This window comes from Xiphophorus maculatus, chromosome 2 (assembly GCF_002775205.1).
Source record: "Xiphophorus maculatus strain JP 163 A chromosome 2, X_maculatus-5.0-male, whole genome shotgun sequence".
Taxonomy (NCBI): Eukaryota; Metazoa; Chordata; class Actinopteri; order Cyprinodontiformes; family Poeciliidae; genus Xiphophorus; species Xiphophorus maculatus.
In genome coordinates, this window is record NC_036444.1 from 5102279 (window position 1) to 5128212 (window position 25934).

General features: G+C 47.2%; 1 protein-coding gene across 2 annotated transcripts; it reads left to right on the plus strand.

Annotated features, from left to right (window-relative positions):
- The first annotated feature begins 421 nt into the window (after positions 1 to 421).
- On the plus strand, positions 422 to 25783 carry prdm11 (PR/SET domain 11). Of its 2 annotated transcripts, none has more exons than XM_023352120.1 (7): positions 422 to 777; positions 2086 to 2249; positions 2319 to 2578; positions 19692 to 19759; positions 20297 to 20484; positions 21341 to 21760; positions 22183 to 25783. In XM_023352120.1, exons 2-7 carry the CDS (start codon positions 2222 to 2224, stop codon positions 24324 to 24326), a joined length of 3108 nt encoding a protein of 1035 aa, XP_023207888.1. In that variant the 5' UTR covers positions 422 to 777; positions 2086 to 2221; the 3' UTR covers positions 24327 to 25783. The 2 variants fall into 2 exon arrangements, with proteins under 2 accessions (XP_023207888.1, XP_023207890.1); XM_023352122.1 differs by having other exon boundaries at positions 423 to 777; positions 2319 to 2470; positions 22183 to 25782.
- The last annotated feature ends 151 nt before the right edge of the window (positions 25784 to 25934 follow it).

Consider the following 25934-nt stretch of genomic DNA (forward strand, 5'->3'; position numbering starts at 1 on the left):
AAGGCGGGGCTAGGTCCACCCAGGCGTTTTGCAGAGCTGAGTGGTTGCCATGGAGATTAAAGGATTTCTCAAACATGCATGAAAGAATCAAAGCAACACTCTTGCTATGTTTAGACGAGGGAATATCATTATAACATGATGTGAAGCTCAAAAAAGTCAATTTTGCATAATTTTAATGCAAATAATAAATTTATGTTTGAGGGGCCCCTAAACTGGGTTCTGCCCTGGGGCCGGCATTCTCCTAATTCCGGTCCTGCAGAAGTGCTAACGTGATTAAATTGGATATTTATTACTGTACCTAGAGGCTTCTTTTCATATTTATAAATCATAGAAGGGCTGTAGGGGAAAATCCAGATGTGTTTCTCTACCCCAGATGATCAGGGTAACCTCAGCATAGTTTGGGGAAATTTACAGATAATTTTCTTGCTGCAGATCAGTTTAGAGCCGATATTTAACCTGCAGGATATAAATCTGTTTAATGTCCATTCACAGCGGGCGTTAGAGCCCCGTCCAGCCGCCGCCCGGTGCTCGCCGACCGGACTCCGCATCGGATTCCCCCCGTTAACTTTAATATTCGCGCAGCTGCTTTCTTCCGCCTCTCCATGTCATTTCCTGTGATAAAAATGGTGGCCACTGCTAAAGAAGGCGACTGAGTCGGTGCAAACAATTTAACGCAAACTTTGCCACCGCAGAGCCAGCGGCCGGAGGAGGAAGAGGAGCAGAGAGGAGCTTCAGCCCAGGGAGAAGCTCGGCGTCCCCGCAGCGTGTCTGGTCCAGGTGGGTCCGGGTCTGTGGCCACCGTGGCCACCGAAAATGGCTTCCGAAAACAGCAGGCAGATCGCCAGCAGCCTGCAGGTCCTCTGGTGCAGGGGGGAAAAAGAGTGGCGCAGATCTGCGCTCAGCACAGCCGCAAAGTGCGCAGTTATCCGTGGATTTGACCGGAGGTGACGCACAAAGTTAAAGAGAAGTTTTAGTTTGGGAATGTTTTATGTTGCAGAGATTATTTCATCTATCACAGCTTCTCACAGAGGAGTAAAACTCGTTTTCATTTTGGGCCATTTTGAGATCCTGGATGTCATTAAATGGCCGGTTGCGCAAAAATGTATCCATAAAAACCCTTAAACAAACTTAAAATATTAATAAATCACTGTTTCTGCATCAGATAAGTTCCGAAAATCAAACAATGCTTAATGTCTTTTCACATTAATCGGTCGGACCTTCACGAAATGAATTGGGATTTTTTTGCAATCAGAATCACATTTTTGTGATTTTTTTTTTAAAAGGAATTTCGCAATTTTTGCACTTATGGGTAACGATAAATGTGACTTTATAACTCAAATTATCAATCACCACTGTGTACTAGGGCCATTGTAAAAAGGCAATTTTTAGATAAAGGTCTGAAATGCCCCCCCCCCCCCCCCCCCCCCCCCCCCCCCACCCCCGTATAAAAAAAGTAAATTTATGGTTATAACGTCAAAGATTTGTTAGAAGAAACTGTTATGTTGTTAGATAAATCCTAGAAATGTTTTAGAAAAACAACAAAATTTCCCAACTTAAAAAGTCAAAACAATTTGTGGAAAAAACGCATTTAAAAAAAATGCAATTGTAATTGATTTTGTAGATTTTTCTCTACAAAATCTCAGAAATTGTGTAGAGAAAACAAGAACATTTCTGAGCTTCCAAAGTCGAATGAAATGTAAATTGACGTCATCGTAGAAAGTCGCGGGTAAATCTACGTTAATGGGAGGAAATCCAGACAGACCACTGAGGAGAGATTAGGGCGGAATTCTGCACGTAATTCCGTTTCAATCACAGACTCATGTTGTTTCATGAACAACGGATGCAAAACACTTTAAGTTTATTTCTGCTTATGTAAATATTTTCTTAAGTTAAGTTCAGTAATGTGTTCAGTTAACTTGATTACATCAGTCCGGCTGACTAGAACCCAATATTACTTATTACAGTGTGTATTTATCTGCAGTGTCCAAACTTATCTTTGAAATCTGACCAGCAGGGGTCGCTGTTTGCCCACTTTACCATTGTCGTAAGTGTTTCCTCATCTGTGTTTATTTTCTTAATTTGCAGATTCAGGTTTCAGTACCGGAAACCAGGAAGACGTTTCCTGTGATGAAGATGAAAAATCCGTTTTCAGCAGCAGTAACAGCCCTCAGATGTCTAACACCAGAACCATGAACTGGATTTCTACCAACATGGTTCCATCATGACCCAACAGCCATCGGACCCCTGGTGTGAGTGTCTTCATCATCTCTTTCCTTCAGTGTTTAGGTTCTTCTTCTGATGATGTTTTCGTCCTCCAGTCTGCGAGGACTGTCGGACGTATTTCCAGGAGGAGTGTCCGTCCCACGGGCCGCCGCTCTTCGTCCCCGATACGCCAGTGGCCCCTGGACCGGCCAACAGGGCGGCTCTCACGGTCCCATCAGGCCTGGAGGTCGTCACTGAGGGAAGCCAGGTAGATGTTCGATGCGTGGATGCAATCTTCCCAAAGGGGGCGCTGTTTGGTCCGTACCAGGGTGAGCTGGTGTCCAAGGAGGAACCAGCCAGCTCCTTCTCCTGGATTGTAAGTTGAAGGTTATCCTGCAATAGTCAGCCCCGCCCACTCCTCACTACTACCCAGGGCTGCCTACTGACCAGTTCTCTGTCTAACAGGTCCGGAAAATCTCTGAGACCTGGGTATTACCCTAAAAGTACTCTATAAGAGATAATCTATTTAAACTGGTGGCGAAAGTGATTCGTCTAGCTCTAACTACCTCCAATCCAGAAGTTATGACCCTTTACAGTTAAGAAACAATCAGCTGAGTAGCCCTCACAGCTGCATAATTCCAATAACCACTTCTGTTAACGGTAGCCCACTTTCTAAATCATAACTTGCACTTGGAACCGGCTAGATTATGTTTAGTGACTTAGATGTAAGTCCCAGGGTCATTATTTATTCTCACCAAAGGAAATTATGAAGCCTCCTATTTACTGGAATCATGTACATTAGTTTTACCTTAATTAAAAGAACTGAACGAAGATTAAATGACTCTATTAATTCCAATGTCCACCAACCTCTTTAGAATTTTATAGTACAAATTTATTAAGCAAGCTTAAGCAGGGATATGCGACATACAAATCAATAATCAATCGTAAATAATTCAAAAACAGTGTAATAAAATTTACATGTACAATCATACTACCCTGTCCTCTTTTCCCTGACTAAAGTCGCAAGTTCTGAAATGGAATTTCAATGAGCAGATTCAACTCATACCCAGACGATGGTGGATCTTTGGCAACAGGAATTTCTAGCATCCTTGGTTGAGGTCTTTGCCTTGTGTGGAAAAAACCCTCTTTAGAAAAGAAACAAAGCAGAACGGGTCCGAATCCTTTTGCAAAACCCCGTTCCTCATCCCTGAGGGAGCTTTGTCCTTCCTCCAAGTCTTGTTGCAGAGTTTGTAATTGCTGGGCTGAGACGAGACCGACGATCGAATGAAGAACCAGGGATGGGGCGATGGAACCCAGTCCTTTCTTGGCGGTGTGAAGTCCGAGCTCTCCCGTGGTTCTGAAGTGCGGTTCGTGGCTCAATCTGCTTCAGCAAGTTGTCTCTCCTTCTGCGCCGTCGGACTGGGAACGGCTGGTTCCTCTTTTCAGCCCCTTTTTATGCATCTCTCCCCCATGTGTGTGTATGGGGAAATTTGGTCTACGTGACTTGCTTCACATCTGCTATGTATCATGAAAAAGCCCCCACATTGCCCAACCTATTTCTGCTGACCACAGTGGAAAGTCCCGTACTTCCCCTTTCTCCGTTGCTTCAGCCAAACTCAACACTCCAACCATCCTGTGCGCTCTGACCATCTGTTCAGAACTGCTTGCGACATTTCCTGTTTCAGGACTGTACTGTATTCCTCTCTTTTTCTATAACCCACTATTATGTATTATAGCTCATTAAACACATTAAATCTGTTGTTAAACCTGTTTGAATTAATTTCAAATGATTACAACTTCACATTATCACAAGTTTGATCCTTAGTTAACAATCAATCACATCTCTTACTTATTATAATTCATCAACCATAATCTTTCCACAGTTAATTCATTACAGAAATCATTACAGATCACATTTCAGATAATACATTTCAGAAGGTTATTATGTGATTACTTGTATTCATTTTACTATTCCTTCATATTCAATTTAATTAGCTTTTAATCAAACTACAAGATTACTTATTTTCTCTCAGGCCTCTATGCACCTTTTCTGCATGCACCCGGAAAGATCTCACACCCTATGCCAGTTTTCTTGACACCCCCTCCATGAGATCGGACGGTGCTTCGCAGAAAACACAGAGTCCAAAGTCAAAAGAGATCAAGTCCATCATCACAAGTGATAGTGAGGATGTCCCGCTCATAGCAGGTAACCGGAGACAATGAAGGTGTCCAGGAGTCCACAACCGCATACTCCGACAGATTGGATGGCGGAGAAAGCCAGCGTTCTGCGCCCAAATCGTTGTCAAGTGTAGAGTCACCTGAGACGGAAAGGGTGGAACGTTCCAGCGGAGGCGGCAGAGGCGAAGGCAAGTCCATGCCGAAGTCTGGCAGCGTTGATGGATTGTTGCAGTAGCCGTCCAACTCTGCCAGCAGATCCTGGAAATCCATATGACTTGGTGATGGAGATGAAGGGGAAAGGATGTCCTCAGTCTGGCATGCTTGGGGAGATGAACTGAGGTTCTCAGTTTGGGTACCTCTCTCGTTAGTCGCACTGCTGGCTTGGCATCCGACGTCGATAAACAAATCCGGAGACACGGGACGTGTAGGCGGAAGATAGTCGCCCACCGCCACAACTCGGCCATCCAACAGATGTAAAGTTGGGAGGCATTGCCGAGTAAGTTGGTGTTCCCACAACTTATGAATTACGGGCAGCCGTAGCCCCGTATACAATGGAGATGCTGGGAAGTCGTCGTCGGCTAGGCCAAATGCAGAGGTCCACACGATTTTGTGCACCCGTTCCAGGGATCTAGATGTGGAATCCGCTATGTAGGGCAAATCCTCCAGCCCTGTGGCGCAGAGAATTGCCGTTACATCATTAAAATGGCTGCTCACGCATTTGTGACACCAGCGGGCGGACGATGCCACCCAAATGAATCCATAGGATTCTGCGGTGATCCCACATCCCACACAGCAGGTTGATGCCTGAGGAGAAACAGCAACCCAGGTAACTTCATGATCAGTGGTTATTGATTAACTACATGTACTTACAATGACGAAAATGCTAAAGCGAAAGCTGAGAGAGTAGGCTGGTTTTAAGCCCGTGTGCCGGCTTGTTTTGCGAGCCAAGGTGAATTAATCACAGGAGCCGAAATGTCATGATCTGGTGCTGGTTCACCTCGATCATAGACATGAGCTGAATCATGGAATATTGCCGCGTAGGTCATCAGCCATACAACAATGGCGAGGTCCGAGGTCTCATGAAGCCAGTAGAGGACCACCAGGATCCCCCAAACCGTTGCCCAAAGAGCCAGAATTACCCACTTTTGCATCCAAATTCGCCGTCCTCGACCCTTGATAGCCAAGGCCTGGCGCGCTAAGTAGATGAGGATAGATACTGCGAAAAGCCCTTCTAGAATGGCTGTGAGAATCTTAAATGGGGCGGTTCGTGTAGCTTGTGCGCCCCCCAGGACCAATTCCAGTATCAGGGCTGCGGTATCGGTGATGAGCCACAGGCAGACCACAACGCCCCTGCGCCAATTGATGCGAGTACGGCCCATCAAGTAACAGGCAAAGAGGGACGAAGCCAACCCCCATCTGTGGAGAATGATTGGACGGAGGATAAGCTTGGCATATCCTTGTAGCGCGACGAAGATCCTCATAGGATGTCCCTTGGGCCAAGGACCGGTGTGGCAGAAGACTACCCAGGCCAGGGTAATCCCTAAGTGCTCAATGGTACTCACTTGAATCGGTGCAAAAAGTGAGTTGGGATTTGATGAGTTGGTCGAAGAGTTGTTTTCCATGATGTGAGATGATGGTCGCTCTGGATCAGGTCCTGTCGGCAGCTGCGATGAAGGTTGAATGGCTCGCAGGCACACGGCAGCTCTCTCTTATGCAGAAGTAGGCTCCTCCTTAGGGGGGAGGGGCTGGTAGTTCCTCTTTTTGCAACGACAAAGTGCTTTCAGCCACGCCTCCAAGACGATTTTGCCGATGAGTATTGCTACGGCGACGCCCAGGAGTCCTAAGAGATATGGCCATAGCACGCTCAAAGCGTCTAGCAGCCACTGTTCAACAATGTTGAGGCCTTCTTCCACCACATGAGCAATTTCTTCCACAACCTCGGTGGCGACGGCCACCAAAGTTGCTCCCATAGTCTCATACCAGAAACAATCATGTTTATTAGAGCCTTCTCCACATTGCTGCCAATGCTCCATAGTGGTGGAGCAGGTGAGATTGGAATACAACAGGTTGGGTCCTACCCAGTCAAACCCTGGGTCGATGTTCCCTTCACACAGACTTTTCCGAAAAGCATGTCCTTCGGCGATGGCTATAAGGGGATGTGGAATGAACGGAACGGGTAGTCCAAGAATGCTCTTGCGCTTCTGGAGATGATATCCTAGGATTGCATCGGTGCATGTCCGTCCACTCACTATGGCCCTCCGCCATGTGCCATTGATTTTCCGCCAAGTAACCTCAGAAGAGTGAGTGTCATACTCATCTGCATAATGTTCCTTGCAGTAGCTTTCCCAACCTCGGACGGTTTGGCAGGGTCTTCTAGCCAAACTGATTGTGCATTCGAGGACCCGTCTTGTTGTGTTTCTACAGGTCATGCGCCAAGGTCTCGGGTTGACATAACTGTCAGGTCTCCAAAAAACTCCAGGCCAAATCATGCGGTCTTTTGAATAAGTCGTGGCGATGTACTGGTACTTGACCCAGTAGTTTGTTGATTCCGTGAGGCATGGTGTTACCCAAGCTTCAAACTCATCTTGTTGGAGTCCCCACCACTCGTAGTCCCAATTTCGAGTGTAATCCTCGTACCAGGCTCGCAGAGCCCATTTGGCAGTAGGTGCTTTTTCGGGATCAGGGCAGTTGTACCTCCAGGTGGAGTGAATAGCGTTCCCAGTTTGCCAGAGGTCACAACGTGGCGATGAGTGGGTTTTCCTCCAGCAGGTGTCATTAAGGCTCTCAAAAATTCTTTTTGCGACACATTTGTCAATTTTTGCAAAGTCATTTTTAGGAACTTTCAGAAGGTCATCAGGAGTTGGAAGGGGTTGTGTACGCAAATTGGCAATGTGTAGCTCCTCCAACCCAGTATGAGAGCGAACCGCTCCTTCCGGAAAGTCTCCCATAAAGAACGTCTGGTCTTTGGCTATGTATGTCCATGGGAATGAGTTATTCAGCCAGGTTTCAACTTCTGTACGGATTGTGCGTGTAGAGTGCCACAAATCAGCCCAGTATTCTTCTATGGCTGTAACTATATAATTCCGTCCTGCACATTGCACAAACTTATTCCAGAGGCAAGGATTCAACCAACTAAAGTGGTGTCTATAACAGTGCTTTTGCTCCTCATCATACATAAACCGTCTAGGTCCTTGTCTGATCAGGAAAGCCGTCATGTTGGTCAAATTGGCTGATGTAGGCAGCATCGTTGTATTGACTGGAAGATTACCTCGGGAGGCATTTCGATAGGTCCAGTTGCCCGTTGGCGCTGTTGGGATGATGTCATCCTTTCTGCAGTTCAGGTGGATGTCTCCCCAAAACTCCCCTCGTGGAAGCCAGGCCCGACAGCCTGAGGACCTGTGTGGGGCTGGGTATACTACTTCGGTATCCCAGTACCCTTGACTTGGCATCAATAGCAGCGATCGACAAGCCATGTTGCAATGCCATTCTGGCATACCTCGGTCCGGGTGAATCCAGTTGCATCTGACGGTCCGTCGTTCTTTGTTTTGCAGAACCCGTATCCAGCAGAGCACTCCAGTTTCGAGGAGGTCGTAGTTGTAGATCTCCCAGGTACGATTTAGAAGGTCGTCCAGTGTGGAGTCGTTTAATTTGAAGGCTCGGCGTTCCACGTACTTTTTCCCGTTGTCCTTGCTGAACAGGCTGGTTCGATTCTGGACAGAAGTTTCGTTGTCCCATGGCACAAAAATAGCCGTGGTGCTTGTATTCCAACAATTGAAGTTAGCGTACTTAGAATGTCCGTAGGTGACTCTTGTATGCGTAAGATACCATGGTCCAACTCCGATGAAGTAGAAGATAGTAGCAAGAACAGCAGCAGCAAACAGCAGGGCAAGAAGCGTTAGCAGCCCTTTCAGGCATAGGGTTTTTCTGGTTATCGTAGTCGTTTTCCGTAGCAAGGGTTCGTTAGAGGTTTCCGAGTCGTCGTCAGTGTCAGTAGAGCTGTCTGAATCCGATGTGATATCCAGGCAATTCGGGTCTGTAGGCTTGCGCCTCATGCCGATAGCATCCATCCTGGCCAGATTAGTGCTTCTCTGGGATCCGCTGTATCAGGCGCTGTACAGATTTTTCTCAAAGAGTTGAGGTGGCCCTGGTTGGCAGGGTTCTTTCCAACCCGTCTGGTGGCCCTTCTCTGCTGCAGGGCTGTATATATGGGAGAGGGGTAGGGTAAATCAGGCTCCAACCCCCTCCACACCCACTTCCAGTGGAACACCCTCCAGTAGTCCGGCCTAGGGAATGGGCCTGGGGCGGTTCCATTTTTCAGCGCCTGGTCTTGCCAGGATTCGTGTTTGTACCCTATTGGGGCAGGTACTGAGATATAGGTGTACAATGATTGTCCATGCAGAGTTAGTCTAGTGCGGTACCCCCAGGTTGACGGAGTAAAAATCCTCTGGTGTGGTGGATTGGGGTAGACCCTGTCTATTTCCAATTTCAAAGGAAGCCTGGTGTTATTAAATATATAACATTCTGGATTTATTTCCCTCTTTACTATAGTTCTCGCCATACTTCGTGAAGTGGTCCAAATGACCATGTCATTGAGTGAAATTTCACAATACAGTCCTTGCAGTGGTTCAAGATAATGGGGACCCCACCTAATCCGTAGCTCGATCCCCTGTAACCTGAAATACACTGTATTAAAAGTCCATGGTAGAGATCTTGGGCACATAGGGGAGATTGATGCAACATTAACCGTGTTGTCGGATCCTCTTCCTTTCCAAGCGGGCGGTGCGGTAGGGATAAATAAATGTGGCTTCATGGCAGGGGGCGTCGTGTATTCCTCACTTTCCCCCACCTCTTTTACGTTTTGGAAATTGGTGGGTCGGAGATATATGAGATACTTAAGAAAATAGGCCTCGGTGAGCGGATTGGAAACAGTGAAATCTTCTCTTGGCATATCTAGTAGAATGGAGGTGGTAGGGAGTTTTAAAAACGGGCCTCTGTCTGACAGTCCCGATGAGACTCCAACCCCCACTTTGAACAATCTAGTCACAAAACACTGTCTCCCCTTTCGCTTTTTGGTTTTTTGCTGACCTGCAGACTCGACGACTCGTTTTCCTCCTTCCGGTGCGTCCATCAGTCTTGGTTTGTCTTTCTCCATGGAAATGCTGAGGCGAGCTTCTGCCAGGCGTGAGTTTTGGGTTTCTTCTTGGGAGGCTCCGGCTCCGTACTGGACACGGTGGCGTGAGTCTGCTCGTCTGGTACCACTTTGATGGCTGCTCCGACTGAGTAGATCCCTTTATAGGGAACGGTGATCATGCGCACTGACAGCTGGACCCGACAGGAGGTGCTAGGATCAGAGGGCGTACTCGCCCTGTGAGCCACTCCTCCTGGGTGTTGCAAAACTCCATCCCGAAACTGGGATTCCGCTGTCACCCAGTACAGGCAAGACTTCTCCTTTGGTCTCACCGCATTGCTGCCCCATCCTTCCACCTCTGTGGTGTAGTAATACATATCCGAGCTGCGCACCCCATCTTCTCTTGGTACATCCGGCAGATCCACTATGGGTATCGTGCAGTCATTGATGACCTCCAAAATTAGATGTGCCCAGGTGGTTAGTTCCCAGGGGCCTGTCCACCCACCGTTAACGGCTTGCTCTCGGGCGTCATCTGGGAGTGCACTTAGCTCCTCAGCTGATGGTTGGTATGCGTGAGGCCGATGTACCCGGAAGACCACCGGAGAGTGGTTGGCATTCAATGGTGGACATGACAGGGATGCTCTAGCAGCGTCATATGGCCAGGCGGCTTGAACAGAATCCCACAGGACATCATGGGGCCCTTCTTCCCTCTTCCACACCCATGGGTCCAATTCCTCTGGAGTGTTCGGAGGGGCGGAAGGTCCTGGTAATATTATCGGTATGGAGCTCCCATAGTTCGGCTGCACTTGCCCATAGGTTCTGTAATATCGCAGCGAGCTGTAAAACCTTGTCACTTGCCACCCTTCAGCTTCGCCTGTCAGTGTTACCTCTCCACTCTTCAGCTGTTCCTCGCACACAGGGCAGTGGTGTAGCTCATCTCCGTCCCACGTGCAATAACAAGTTTTTGGTTTTTCCTGGAGCCACCCCCATTGGGTTTCCAACTTAAGCCGGGGCAGGTAACCCACTCGGCAGTTCCCACAGACTGTGTTGTTCAATACCGTGACTGGGGAGACGCGAAGGTGTTGTAGCATCTCTGCGGTAGCCTCCTGGTGTCTTGGCTTCTCACGGCCCGGTCCTTCCCAGATAATGGGAAGATGGTGGTCGGCTAAACAAACCGGGCAGCCGCTTTTAGCTTTCCTCCAAACCAGCATCTCTCTGTCCTCCGACAGGACTCCATTTTTGGCCCAATCCAATTTCTTCAGGGCTCGTCCTGCCCAAATCCCTGAAGGGGTTCTTCTAATTACAACCACCCCTTTCACGGTGGCCAGTCCGAGATAGGGTGGAATGGTACATGATTCACTGGCCATTTCACCGGCTTCTGTTTCACTTTAGTCAGGAACTGGCTTGAGCTGCTCAACTCCCTGGATCCCTTTTCTTTCCAGCAATACTGTGTTCCTATCCAGTACTTTCTTGACGATGTCAGTTGTCTCAAACTTGGGTTTTACTGCTGCATGTACAGGTTGCTCTCTTGCTTTGACCCACACGCGCTGTCCCTCTCGGAATGGCACTCTGGGCGTCAGCTTCTCCTTTTTGTCGCTGGAGCCCCGCCCCACTTCCTTCGTGGTGAACGGCCGTTGGTTGAGTTCCATCGCAGGGGCGGGTCTTTCGGCTCTGCTTCTGTCGTTCAGGGCCTGCCCTATTTCCACCGCTTGGGTGCTCCAACTGTTGGTGTTAGCATTTTTAGCTATCCAGCTTTTCACTAACCCTATGGCTCGTTCCACCACTCCGTTAGCTTGTGGGGTGTAGGGAGGCGAGTAAACTCGCATTACTCCATACTTCTGACACCACTGGTCAACCTGTGAATTACGGAAATGAGTCCCATTGTCCGTGCGCAGCTCTTTCGGGATTCCCAGGGCACTGCATACTTGTTCCAGCATGCCGACAACGCTATTGCCGTTTGCTTTCCTGGCTGCTTTTGTAGTTACAAACCCCGACATAGAATCCACCAGCACTAAGAGGTACTTTTCACCTCTTCTTCCTGTTATCCCCATGGGGCCTGCGACATCCATGCAGACTGAGCCCCAGGGGACCGTGCTTTTGATGGACAACCCATCCATCCGCTGCCCTCGGCGACCTGCGTTGTATTGACCACACACTTCACAGTCCCTTAGCGCGCGTTGGACTTGTTTCACTGGGATCCAAAGGTCTTGCTCCTCCAGTTCCTTACGGGTAGGTCGCACGCCTGCATGTCCAAGGGCCTCATGCACGCTCCGCACGACCTCGACCACGTATTCTTCTGGGACCTCCCGTCCTTTGGGAGTTCTGTCCCACTTCTCGGTACCGACAAAGACGATCTTCCTTTGTTGGACATAACAGTCCACTTCATCATTCCCACGCCAATGAGCTCCCTCATGCGTGTGTGCTCTTTGATGCTCGACATCTATTTCCAACTGCAGTTTTAGCTCAGCAATCTTTTTCCACAAGTCTTTGTGTGCCACTGGCTTGCCCTTTGCTGTCTCGAAACCATTCTCTTCCCAAATGGCCAAGTCCTCTCTAAGGGCCTGAGCACAGTAGTAACTGTCGGTTACTAACCTGGCACTTTTGATTTTCCTTTTCACCAGCTCCAGCAATCCTTCCAGTACTGCCGTCACTTCTCCGGCTTGAGCACTACCGGGGGCCTTTCCTTTCCGGCGGCATTTCTCTTTGCCGTCCTGCTTCAGAATAAATCCCCAGTATGCCGACTGGTCGGACCCCTTTCTGGATCCATCGGTGTAGATTGTCCATTCCGGTTGTCCTGGCTTCTCAAGTGTTTCTTGTGGTTTTTTCTTACTGGTAGGTTGTGCTGGCCCAATTTCAAGCTCCGGGTCCAGCAAGATGTCCTCCCATCTTCCCCACCGAGTATTGGTTGCTTTAGTACTTTCCACAGTCCCTTTTCTTAGGTACTTGTGAACTTGGCTTTGTGTGATGACTTTGACTGGTTGTCCTTGTGCTAAATCTTTCAGCACACCCCAATAGCGGGCTAACACCGCTAGCTCTTTCTCTTCCTGCGGGTATTTCTTTTCAACAGAAGTTAGGGTGTAACTCCACAGGGTAACCAAGCCTCCATTTTCGTTACTCACTTTGATCATGGCATCGTCATTCTCGCAGCTGATCTCTGCCACCAGCCTTTCCGACAAACTCCTTGGTTCCAATCTCACAGCTGCTTGAATGGCCCTTCTCAGTTCCTCTAGGTTCTGTTGATTTGCTGCTGTCCAAACCCAGGGTCTTTTTCCGTCTTTCTCGTCATCCTCACTTTTCCTCAGGCAGTGGTACAAAGGTTTGGCATATTTCTGATAGTTGGGTACATGGTCTCTGACATAGTTGCACAGTCCCAATATTTTCTGCAAGTCATTTTCTGACTGTGGTGGTTGAATGTTCGTCAGCTTTTCTCTGTACCCATCCGAGAGTCCCAAGTCCGACGTGACTTGGAAACCCAGATAGTTCACTTGGAACTGTCCAAATTGACATTTCTTGAGGTTTAGCTTCAAACCTGCCTTGGTGAGATTTTCAACCACTTTTCGTAGCCTCTCTAGGTGTTCTTCTTCTGTGTCATCAGCAATAAAAACATCATCAATGTACACAGTTGCACCCACGTCCCCCAATACTTCCATCACTGCTGACTGGAACACGTTTGGGGAGTTCTTGTATCCCTGGGGTAACCTTTGCCACACATAGCTTTTGCCTTTGTGAGTGAATGCAGTTTTACCTTGCGACTGTCTAGCGAGGCGTAGAGAGAAAAATCCATTGGCTAGGTCGATGCAGGACTTGAACTTTTTGACTCGAAGAGTTTTCAACGCTCCTTGTGGATTGATCAAACTGGCTCGGTTTGCTATTGTTCTCCGATTCAGGGCCTTGAAGTTGATGACTGGCCTCCAACCCCCTCCAGCCGATTCAGGTTTCTTCACCGCCTGGATGGGGCTGTTGGTGATCGGGTTGAGCTCCTCTCTGATGATCTCTAGGGCGCCCAGCTCCTTCACGATCTTGTCCATCTCCTCGACTGCTCCTGGGTTCAACGGGTACTGCCGAACAGGTGGATGAACCCCACCTTCGATGTGATGAACAAACTTTGGGCCCAAATCTCCACAATCATTTTTGAACCGTGCTACCTGTGCTGTAGCGATGATTTCACGTAGCTCCTCTTTCCCAGCCGGGGAGAAGTCACTCTCTTCAAGTTTCTGTTCTGTCACCGTTGGTATGTCGACCGGTTTGTACCAGTCTTGCTTCTCTGATCCTGTTTGTGTTGGGCCGACTTTCACCAATCTTGCTTTCAAGCTCGTCAGCCTTCTCTCCAGCCTACGATGTGTGCTTTTCTTTTTACTGAGTTCGTCTAAGTCTTTTACTGTAAGGAGATTGTAGGGACCTTTCACCCATACTACTCCTTTCCAGGTCCCATATGGCATTTCTTCTATTTTCCCATTGGCAAACTGAACCTTCAGGTGTCCTGCTGTTTTTAGGTCTTTGCGGGTCATCGACACCTCCGCTCCGGTGTCCACTAGGTAGGGCACTCCTTCCACTTTAGCATAGATTTCGTCCCCTTCCCAGTAGGCATTTTCTAAAACGACCCGCGACCTGGACGCCATTACTTTGGTGACCCTCCGGCCCCGGCTTTACGGGACTCACGGAGGGCCGTCCTCTCTTCTGGGCTCAATTTCCTATACTCCTCATCTGTCAGGAACTGACCTTTCCCTGGCTGATTTGATGAAGCCGGAGGGTTGGTCGGTTTCCCTTGTGGTCCTGGTGGTTTCTGCTGGAACGGCCGGTTCCGGAAGTTGGATGGCGGTGCTCCTTGTTGAAACGGTCTGCTCTGGAAGTTGGATGGCGGTGCTCCTTGCTGGAACGGTCTACCCTGGAAGTTGGCTGGTTGTCTGATGTTAACCCTCCCAGGTGGCTTTGCCGGTTGGCTAGCCTCCTTCTTCCTTTTGTCCTCGTAGTACTGTTGTTCCAGGTCGAATCCTTGCACTGCTACATCCATCTGAGCGACTGTTGTGCTTCTCACTGGCAACTTCACGAACACGATCTCTCCTCTGCGTCCTTTTGTCACCTCACGCAGTACTTTCACATATCTCGCAGGGGAAACGGTCTGCTTAAGTGTGTGCCACAGCGGTTCCAACCGGCTTCCCTTGTCCAGTCGTCCTCTAGCTCTCTTCACCTGGGACTCTTCATCATCCATGTCTTCCAACACCAGCCTTTCATAGTTGCTCTGTGCTGAATCTGTTCCAACCATCGGGTCCGAGGTCACGCTGGTCAGCCACAACTTTTTGGCTCCCTCGTGGTTGGTGGTAGACAACACGGTTGGCCAAACATCTTTCAGATAATCCTCATTGTTTTCGTCTGAGTTTTTACTCCTAATTACCAGCCTTAGATTCTTCAACTCGGCGTAAGCATCCTGTCCCGTATTAGCGGCAGGTAGCTGAGCCAACGCCCCTGGTGGCCTCACCGGGATCTGTGGTCCTGGCTCCGAAGACGTCGCCTGAGGTTCCTCTTCATCAGCCGACACTTCGTCCAGCTTCTGTCGAGCCTCCCTGGAGTATTTGAAGGCAGCTTTCTTCAGTCGTCGCAGCATCACATCATACATAATTCCAATGTATGCATTCCTGAAGTTGGTAGTCAGGGAATAGTGTGCTGTCAGAGTGGAGCAGGATGGTGTCATCAAGATGTTAGCCCATTCTCCGATTGTTGCTTCCACCTCGAGCTGCACCCGGTCTCCCAATCTGCTGGCCCATCCTGCCGGGATCTGGTACTCGGTTTGGCCGACCTCTGGTACATACGTACGCCGTCCGTCCTTAGCCTGCACGGGACCCCAGGTCACGTCTCTTGCCAGTCTCTCAGAAGATCCTTCGATGTCAAAGGTTTCTATTTCTTTCTTCTTACCCCGGTGCTGTCCTGTTCGGAGTGTCTTATGCTCGGTCGGTAGTTGCTTTGGGTCGGAGAAGACGCTGCCGTGATCGCTCTCCTCTTCTTCTTCTCCAGGATGTTCGATCTCCGGTTGCTCCTCTTCGTCCTCCGAGTCGCTGATGTCCTCATACTGCTGTTGTCGAAGAGGTTCTCTCCTGGGGGAGTTCAGCGGTCGAATCTTGGCTGGTTTCATCGGTCCTTCTTCTTCCGGGACCGTCGGCTGCTCATTCTTGACTTTTCCCGCATTGGGTTTTTTCAGTTCACTGCGGCTCTCTTCAAACGAGAACTCCTTAACGTACTTTGCTGCGGAGAACCCTGGTTCAACAGGTGTCTCCTTTATCTTTATCCTGGGTGGCTGCACGGCCTTGGCTTTTCCTATCTGGGTGGTGTTTAAAACCTCACTTTGGGGAATTTTTAAGGGATATTTCTTGATTTCTTGCGATGGATGGCTAATGCGGCATTGCTCCTCCATCTCAGCTGCCAATTTCACCCCTTGCTCAGTGCGGAGTCGATGCAGACGGGGGTCAACCACCACCACCACTTCTTTGAACACAAAGAAATGACTGTTGGTCTTGGCTATATTCACCACTCCGTTCTCCGCTATTGATCTGGCGGTGTCCCTTGGCAGATCTGGCGATCTCAGTCCCTGTACACTCACTATCACTCTTCTCATGCATTCGTTGCTGGCCGCCGTCAGGCCCCGCTCGAGTCCATGCCACATCTTCTTCCGATATTCCTCCAAACTCTCTCCTTTTCGGTAGACGTCAATCGGGACTAGGATTACAGCCCCATAAGGGAGACTATAGCCGTTCATCAAGACTACTTCTCCCCTTGTTTTTGGGCTACAGGTGGCTTCTAGCAATTTTGAATCCATTTTGTAATTTTGCCCTGCTTGGTCCTCAAGGCTGTGTCTGAACTTTCGATTGTGGATCTTGTATTTGTCATTGGTGAACACAATCAGTCCGTCACCTTCAAGATCCCATATTCTTCCAATAACCTGATAAACCCGGAGGCCGGTCTGCAGCCTAACGTTGCTGGCCCCCGGTGGTAGTTCGGCTAATTCTCGGGCCATCCTCCAGGTGTCCGATTTCTGAGTCTTCTTCTTAGGGCGACCGGGGCCCCGCTGCTCCTCGTCCGATTCCTCCTCGTCCTCGTCGGAACTGCTGGCCGCTGGGGTCTTCGAAGGTGGTAGTAGATGCCTCCTCTCCGTGCTGTGGACTCGGGGATGAAACCCGGGCCCCTGACTTTGTCGAGGGGACCAGTCCCTGGCCTCTTGCTCCAGTTGCTCCTCGGTGAAACCGCCGACGAGTGGTCCCTCGGGGTCTTCCTCATTGGCCGGTGCAGGTGGGATGTCCTCGTTCCGCGATGGACCCGGTGGAGCTGAGGGACCTCCATCGTTGTCGTCGCTGCTGTCACCGCCGCCGTTGTCGTCGCTGCCGCCCGTCAGGTCTATCAGATCCCTCGGAGGTTGCTTCTGCTGGCGAGTCGGTGTCGTGGTTCTGCTGGGCAGTCGGGATGGGGCCTCAGCCACCTCCGACTCTGCCTCTTCGAGGGCTTGCTCCTTTTCCTTGCCTTCTTTGTAGGTTGAAAGTCTCTGCATGACCTCAGTATACTCTTTATATTGGCGCACTCCTCTAACGAGAGGGTTCACCAGGATTCCGTCGATGCCCGCTGCCAGTGTAGCTGTTTTTACTATGCTGTCATACTTTTCGGAGGGGCTGTAGACAGTCCGCAGCTTACCATCTGTCCATCCTTCAAGGAGTCTAGCGAACCATTCCAGCCACTCCCCAACCTCCGCCTTCTTAGCAACCTTCACCGGGCATCTGACGACCCCCAGGCGGTGGCCATGGTTGAGCTGGGTGCAGTAGTATATGTGATTCCTCACTAGGATCTCCATTAATTCCTGAGCCATGTCTTTACCGGTGGCGTAGTGAGATCCAAAGAACATCTTCTTATTTATTTCAGTCCAGGATTCCAATCCATCACCGAGTAATATTAACTTTGTAGGAAGTCGTGTTATAGTGGATTGGGAAAGACGGGATTGATGACTCCTCCAGTCCCGGCTGGTGTCGCTTGCCCCTTGTCCCATTGCTGGCTTTTGCAGGGGATCCAGTTCCCCTCCTTCTTCTTCGCTCATAGTTGTCTTTGTCTTCGAGTCGCCTATCCCCCAAAGCCTCTCTTTGCGCTTTCGAGTAGGGATGGGTCCAGGCTGTGTTGGCTACTGGCTTCACTGTCTGGATCTGGTCATTCTATCCTCAGTAGAAGCTTTCCCTCACCTGTATGCTATACAGTTACTGCGAGGGTTGTGACTGATGGCCTTATCAGTCACCACTAACTCTTTTCCCCAAGAGTTAGTAACCCAAGTGAGCTATTCAGAGTCTCACATCTGTTTTCACCGACTTGGTATCTTTGGGGCCCGCCTACTCAGTTGTGCGCCGCCCCACGTTGGGCGCCATGAAGGTTATCCTGCAATAGTCAGCCCCGCCCACTCCTCACTACTACCCAGGGCTGCCTACTGACCAGTTCTCTGTCTAACAGGTCCGGAAAATCTCTGAGACCTGGGTATTACCCTAAAAGTACTCTATAAGAGATAATCTATTTAAACTGGTGGCGAAAGTGATTCGTCTAGCTCTAACTACCTCCAATCCAGAAGTTATGACCCTTTACAGTTAAGAAACAATCAGCTGAGTAGCCCTCACAGCTGCATAATTCCAATAACCACTTCTGTTAACGGTAGCCCACTTTCTAAATCATAACTTGCACTTGGAACCGGCTAGATTATGTTTAGTGACTTAGATGTAAGTCCCAGGGTCATTATTTATTCTCACCAAAGGAAATTATGAAGCCTCCTATTTACTGGAATCATGTACATTAGTTTTACCTTAATTAAAAGAACTGAACGAAGATTAAATGACTCTATTAATTCCAATGTCCACCAACCTCTTTAGAATTTTATAGTACAAATTTATTAAGCAAGCTTAAGCAGGGATATGCGACATACAAATCAATAATCAATCGTAAATAATTCAAAAACAGTGTAATAAAATTTACATGTACAATCATACTACCCTGTCCTCTTTTCCCTGACTAAAGTCGCAAGTTCTGAAATGGAATTTCAATGAGCAGATTCAACTCATACCCAGACGATGGTGGATCTTTGGCAACAGGAATTTCTAGCATCCTTGGTTGAGGTCTTTGCCTTGTGTGGAAAAAACCCTCTTTAGAAAAGAAACAAAGCAGAACGGGTCCGAATCCTTTTGCAAAACCCCGTTCCTCATCCCTGAGGGAGCTTTGTCCTTCCTCCAAGTCTTGTTGCAGAGTTTGTAATTGCTGGGCTGAGACGAGACCGACGATCGAATGAAGAACCAGGGATGGGGCGATGGAACCCAGTCCTTTCTTGGCGGTGTGAAGTCCGAGCTCTCCCGTGGTTCTGAAGTGCGGTTCGTGGCTCAATCTGCTTCAGCAAGTTGTCTCTCCTTCTGCGCCGTCGGACTGGGAACGGCTGGTTCCTCTTTTCAGCCCCTTTTTATGCATCTCTCCCCCATGTGTGTGTATGGGGAAATTTGGTCTACGTGACTTGCTTCACATCTGCTATGTATCATGAAAAAGCCCCCACATTGCCCAACCTATTTCTGCTGACCACAGTGGAAAGTCCCGTACTTCCCCTTTCTCCGTTGCTTCAGCCAAACTCAACACTCCAACCATCCTGTGCGCTCTGACCATCTGTTCAGAACTGCTTGCGACATTTCCTGTTTCAGGACTGTACTGTATTCCTCTCTTTTTCTATAACCCACTATTATGTATTATAGCTCATTAAACACATTAAATCTGTTGTTAAACCTGTTTGAATTAATTTCAAATGATTACAACTTCACATTATCACAAGTTTGATCCTTAGTTAACAATCAATCACATCTCTTACTTATTATAATTCATCAACCATAATCTTTCCACAGTTAATTCATTACAGAAATCATTACAGATCACATTTCAGATAATACATTTCAGAAGGTTATTATGTGATTACTTGTATTCATTTTACTATTCCTTCATATTCAATTTAATTAGCTTTTAATCAAACTACAAGATTACTTATTTTCTCTCAGGCCTCTATGCACCTTTTCTGCATGCACCCGGAAAGATCTCACACCCTATGCCAGTTTTCTTGACAAAGTTCAAACCAGTCTAGCTCCAGTTTGTGACCAGTTTAGGACAAAATGAAGCCTAAAGTAGCTGTTTGGTGTTCCAGATTGTCGGTTTGAACAATTCGTCTCAGTCCATCGATGGCGGCGATGAGACCAAAGCCAACTGGATGAGGTAAACATTTCTCTGAATGGATAAAATGACTCCATATTAGGGCGATAAATCAATTTTGACGATTAATGAAATTTTTGGTTTTTGAAGATTTAATATTTTGAACATTTGAATTATTTATTTGATTTTTTTTTTTTTAACAAATGCACTCGTTGGGTTTCCATAGTTGAGAGTGTTGTCAACGTGCCCAGAGCCGCCATCTTGTTTAATAAACATATTTTTATCTTACAGCTTCTGTTTATTCAAAGTCGTAATTTAAATAGTAACTTTATGAGAATCTCAACACAAAAAATAACAAAAAATTATTATGAGGAATATGTTATATTTTAGTATCGGTTTTAGAGATAAGAAAATTAATCATCAGAATGGAAATTATTGAGCTTATTTTCATTTATCGTGCGATTAACTCATTAATCGTTGACAGACTTTCTCCCTCATGGATTAAAAACTGGGAGCTGGTTCCACAGGAGAGTCTGACAACTCAAGCCTCCCATTTTACATTTAATATCTCTTAGATAACGGCTTTGGCCTGATCCACAGGTTTGTTCGTACCTCGTCAGAGGACAGCGACAGGAACCTGACGGCCTTCCAGCACAGCGGAAACATCTACTTCAGAGTCTGCAGGAGGCTGGAGGCCGGAGAGAAGCTCAGGGTTTGGTACAGCAGCGACTACATCCAGAAACTTCAGTGCGTCTCTCAAGACAGCATCAATCGCAACCTGGACACAGGTAGGGCTGCAGCTACTGATTCATTTAGTAGTCAGTTATTCTGATGATTAATCTGAGTTTTAAAGCTTGGCATGTTCTTAGATTCTCAATTTAACCACTTAAGCATTTTTATATAATATTAAAATGCTTTAAAAGATGTAAATAAAAAAATATTTCAGTCCACTTGAGGAGTTCTGGCTAAAACATATTTATAGACACAGGTGTTTTACCTTAAATGCAAAATATATATTTATGTATTTATTTTCAGTTTTGTCTCAATCACTGCTTTGAGTTCTGAGTCCATATACTCCAGTTAACTACTAATCAATTCCTAAATTAGTTGATGATTATTAATCCAATTCAGCCCAAGATTATTCCATTGATTATTCCGACAAGTAATCAATTTTTTAAAATTGGTACATTTTCAGATTTTTCATTTTTAAATCTTCTTTCTACAATATCGGAAATACATTAAAAGATGCAAATAAGCAAATAATTAAATTATTTTTTTAAATATGAAAATACATATTTTGTTGCCTAATATGCAGTAACATAGACTTCCTTTAATGAATAAACTAGATAAATAGTAATATTAATCAATTAATCACAATTAACCCGATTAATCGTTTCAGCCCTAGACAAAGGTGAAACGCAGCAGATTAATAAGAACCGAAACTTTGGTCCCTCTCGTGACCTATGAACGTATTTGTCCACCAGATGGCGCTGTTTTACCGAATTTTTTGTATCTAGTTGTTTTGTACCATTTGAACTTACAGCACTCTGCCCACCTGTACTATTTTTGCCTTTTGTCCCCCATATGAACAGCTGAAGACCTTTAGGCTTTTATCTGTAAGCGATGTATCTGGTTCTGTTTCAGGTCCTGAGACGTCAACAGTCCCCCGAAGTCTCCATAAGGAGCTTCCAGCTCCTAAACTGTGCACCGGCAAGCAGTCCTGTGAAGAAACAGACGGTCAGCCTCCTGCCAAGAAGAAGAAGATTGATCTGATTTTCAAAGACGTTATAGAAGCTTCTCTGGAGGACTGCACTAAGCCCAGGTCTGGGTCCAGTCCCAGTGTTCCCAACTTAAAGGTGGAGAAGGGTGAGGATAACCTGACCAGCGGAGAACCCTCCACCTCCTTCTGCCCCAACTGCGTCAAACTGAAGAGGAGGATTCTGGAGCTGGAGGAGGAGCTGTCTCATCTCAGAAAGCAACAGGGGAACTCGGTTGGTCCATCAAGTTCTGAACTCCAACCGGATCCACCGCATCCCGAACAGGGTCCCATCGAGGACTCTCAAGGTGGGTTCAAATACATGGGCTGTACGATGCAGTTGGTGAGCCACAAATCATTTAGACGTAGGAAGAAGTTGCTTAAGCTTTAGAGGTGAAGATAAGAGAGCAGCAGTTTGGTTTCGTACAAAGTTCTCCAGATATGGACAAGAAGAAACTTCCTGGAGAATCTGCCTCAATATCTCAGTTTCCATTAACCATACAATTGTCCAAATTGGAATTATAAAAATACATTTGCTAAATAGAAACACCTATTAAAAAAAAATAATAATAATTTGTCCACCAGATGGTGCTGTTTTTGCACTGGGATCTGGTGTTTAGTTGTTTTGTGTTTCATATGGAGCCGTTGGATCAGATGCTAAAACGGGTCCGGTGTGTTTTGGCCTTGGCACTTTTCTTTCAGCAAAGATTAAACAAGTTTGTGTTCACAGGTATGGAACCTTTGACGCCCACTCAGATGGTACTGGATGAAGATGACCAGGAAGTGGACTCGGCTGATGAGTCGGTTTCAGCCGACCTGGTGATTTCCCCAGAGGACTCATCAAAGCCTTACTCTGGATCAAGCAGACGAATTCGCCGCTTCAAGCAGGAGTGGCTGAAGAAGTTCTGGTTTCTTCGGTACTCACCGACCCTTAATGAAATGTGGTGCCATGTCTGCCGCCAGTACACCGTCCAGTCGTCTCGAACGTCAGCCTTCATCATCGGCTCCAAGCAGTTCAAGATCCACACCATCAAGCTGCACAGCCAGAGCAACCTCCACAAGAAGTGTCTGCAGCTCTACAAGCTGCGGATGCATCCTGAGAAGACGGAGGAGATGTGCAAGAACATGACGATTCTGTTCAACGCGGCGTACCACCTGGCTCTCGAGGGACGGGCCTTTTCCGACCTACGTCCTCTGGCTGAACTACTGAAGAAGTGCGAACTCAAAATTGTAGATCAGTACATGAATGAGGGTGACTGTCAGATTTTGGTCCACCACATCGCTCGAGCTCTGAAGGAAGAATTGGCTGAGAAGATGCGTCTGTCTCCTTTCCTGAGCGTCATTATGGATGCTCAAAATGACGACCTTTACTCAGATTTGGTGGCAGTTTATGTCCAGTTCACAACCAGTGACAGTTCCCCACAAATGGAGTTCCTGTCCTTAGAGAGAGTGAGCATGCCTAACGTGGATGGATACCTCCAGCTTCTGGATCGGGCCTTCAGTGTCTTGGGACTCAGATTTCAGGACTTGCTGGTTGTAGGTCTTGGAGTGGATGGCACCAACATCTCCTCAGGGATTAGAGGAAGCCTTTACATATCTGTAAAAAAGACTTTTCCTTGGATCCTCTGTCTTCCCATATTGATCCACCGGCCTCATTTGGAGGTACTGGACGCCATCAGTGGGAAGGAGCTCTCCTGTCTTGAGGATCTGGAAAACAACCTGAAGCAGCTCCTCAGTTTCTACCGCTACTCTCCACGCATGATGGCCGAGCTGCGATCCACCGCTCCAACTCTGTCCGAGGAGACGGAGTTCCTGGGTGACATCAGAGCCGTTCGATGGATCATAGGAGAACCAAACGTCCTGAATGCACTCATCAAGGATTACCTGGAGGTTTTGGCACACCTGAAGGAGATCAGCAGCCAAACACAGCGGGATGACGCTGCAGCTATAGCCCTCACACTCCTCCAGTTCCTCATGGACTATCAGTCTGTGAAACTCATCTACTTCTTGCTGGACATCATAGCTGTTCTCTCGCGACTGGCCCTCACCTTCCAGGGGGAGCACCTGCTGGTGTCGCAGGTGGAAGCCAGGCTAGAGGAGGCGATTCAGGAAATCGGCCAGTTGGTGGATTGTCCTGGTGAATATCTGCAGGAGTTTGAGGAAAACTTCAGGGAAAGCTTCAATGGTGTCGCTTTGAAGAACCTTCGTGTTGCAGAGTCCAAGTTTCAGTCCATCCGGAAAAAGATCTGCAGCCGAAGTCAGGGGATCCTGTCACAGAGGCTGGACCTGCAGAGCCGCTCCTTCACCAAAGCCTGCAAGGTGCTGGACCTAGACAGCTGGCCCGGCAACCGTGAAGACCTGAAGACGTTCGGTGAGGAGGAAATCCAGATCATATTCAACCACCTGGACTCCATTCCTTCTGCAGGTCAGGACGGCCGGACGGAGAACAGGAGCAACCTGCTGGTGGAATGGAAGGAGCTGAAGGTGGACTACTTCAGCATGAACAGCTTCAAAGACATTCTGATTCACATCTGCAGGTACAAGCAGCGTTTCCCGCTGCTGAACCAGATTTTGCAGGTCGTCAGGGTCCTGCCCAGCTCAACGGCCTGCTGCGATAAAGGTAGAGGCGCTCTGCAGAGGATTTGTAAGAACAACCGTTCCCGGCTGACCCTGGAGCAGATGAACGACCTGCTCACCATGGCCGTCAACGGGCCGCCCGTCGCAAACTTTGACGCAAAGCGAGCGTTGGACAGCTGGTTTGAGGAGAAGTCTGGGAGCAGCTACTCTCTTTCGGCCGAGGTGTTGAACAGGATGTCGGATGTTGATCCAAAGTCAGGCCTGCACAGCGGTGACATCAACGCAGAATATCTGTAGTAAACAGGATAACAAACCACAAAAAACTAGAAGAAAAGAGAAGGAAAACCTTTATGCACTGGAAAGTGATGACAGGAAAAGAATTTATTACAGACGGACCAGGAAGGAGGTTCTATCTAAAACAGCTGTGAAAGATGTTAAGGTTCTAATTTGGGATGCAAGTTATTGACTTATGAGTTAATATAAAGTTGATTGATTTTATCTATCAACTTATGATTAATTTCTAAGAGACCATTTTCATGAAAACCTCAGTTTTCTCTTGTATGAAGACGGCCGGCCGCCTCTTCTGCATAACATAAAGGGCAACATTTTCATAAAATGCAGAATTTAAAAACAAAGTCATTCAATTTTAACATTAAATTCTCTCCTGGAAACAGAGCCGAGCGATATGGCTTAAAATTAAAATCTCCAGATTTTTTTCATTCCAGGTCCAACATCCCATTTCAATGGATTTTTTTATTTTTTCACTCATTTTCTTTTGTAAAAAAAGAAATTACAAATCACAGAAAATACAGCTGTAACATTCTCATAATATTATAACTGAATTCTGGTAATGTTATGACTTTATTCTCATAATTTAATAAAATAAAATCTTAGCTTTGTCCTAATATTTTATTGAAGAGTTGACCTGAATTCAAAGTCCAAATAAATAGACATTGTCAAACAAACAATAAAGATGGCGGCTAACTAATTAGGAAAACTGGTGGGAAAAAAACATCCAGATTTTCCAAAAATCAAATCTTCAGAAACCAAAAATATTTAATTCAATCAATTTATCGACCATCCCTGCCTGGAGGCAGCTGTAGATTCTCTTGTTCCGCTTCTAGATTCTCCTGCGTCCTTTTCTGGATCCTCCTCCGGATCTTACTGGATTTTCTTTGGGATTTTTCCCTCTGCTTCCTGCTGTTGGTTCTCCTTTGGATTCCGCTCCGTTTTCTGGATCCTCCTATGGATCGCTGAAGTTGTGCTCCGAGCTGCACGTGTTGGCAGAATAAGACGGTCGCCCTGAGGAACAATGAGTTGGTGTCAGAGTGAATGTCTGTCTCTGTTTCAGCTGATTTAGCAGCAGGACGCTCAGTCTCAGTGCCTGACAATAACACAGTGTATGGATGTATAAAGGCTTTATAATTCTGTATAAAAACGGTGCAAATGCTGTCGTGTCTCGTTTTTAAAGAGAGTATTTTTCTCTGCTATGTAAAGATTGTCGAACTGAATGAATGCTAAAGCTGCTCTGGGTGTCTTTTCTTCTGCTTCTCTCCCTGTTTGTTTATATTTTCACAGCAGTGAATGATTTGAGTTAAAACTTTCCCTTTCAGTGATGCAAAGGCTTCCCAGCTGCATGATCAACACGTTTAATGCATTAACGAATGCTGGAATAGAGGGTTTATTTTTCATTAAATATCTGTGGTTTCTTTTGGTCAAATAAAGGAATAATGTGACATTTTTTTTAAAGCTTTCATTCTGAAGTTTTTCCAGATGTGAAGCGTTGTTTGTGTTTCTACTTCTTCCTAAAAAACACACCGTTGGTTTTTGGCAATAAGTTAATGTACTGCAACACCAGCCAAGCCCAGTTCATCGCCTAGCAACCCAAGCAGAGCTCTAGCACAT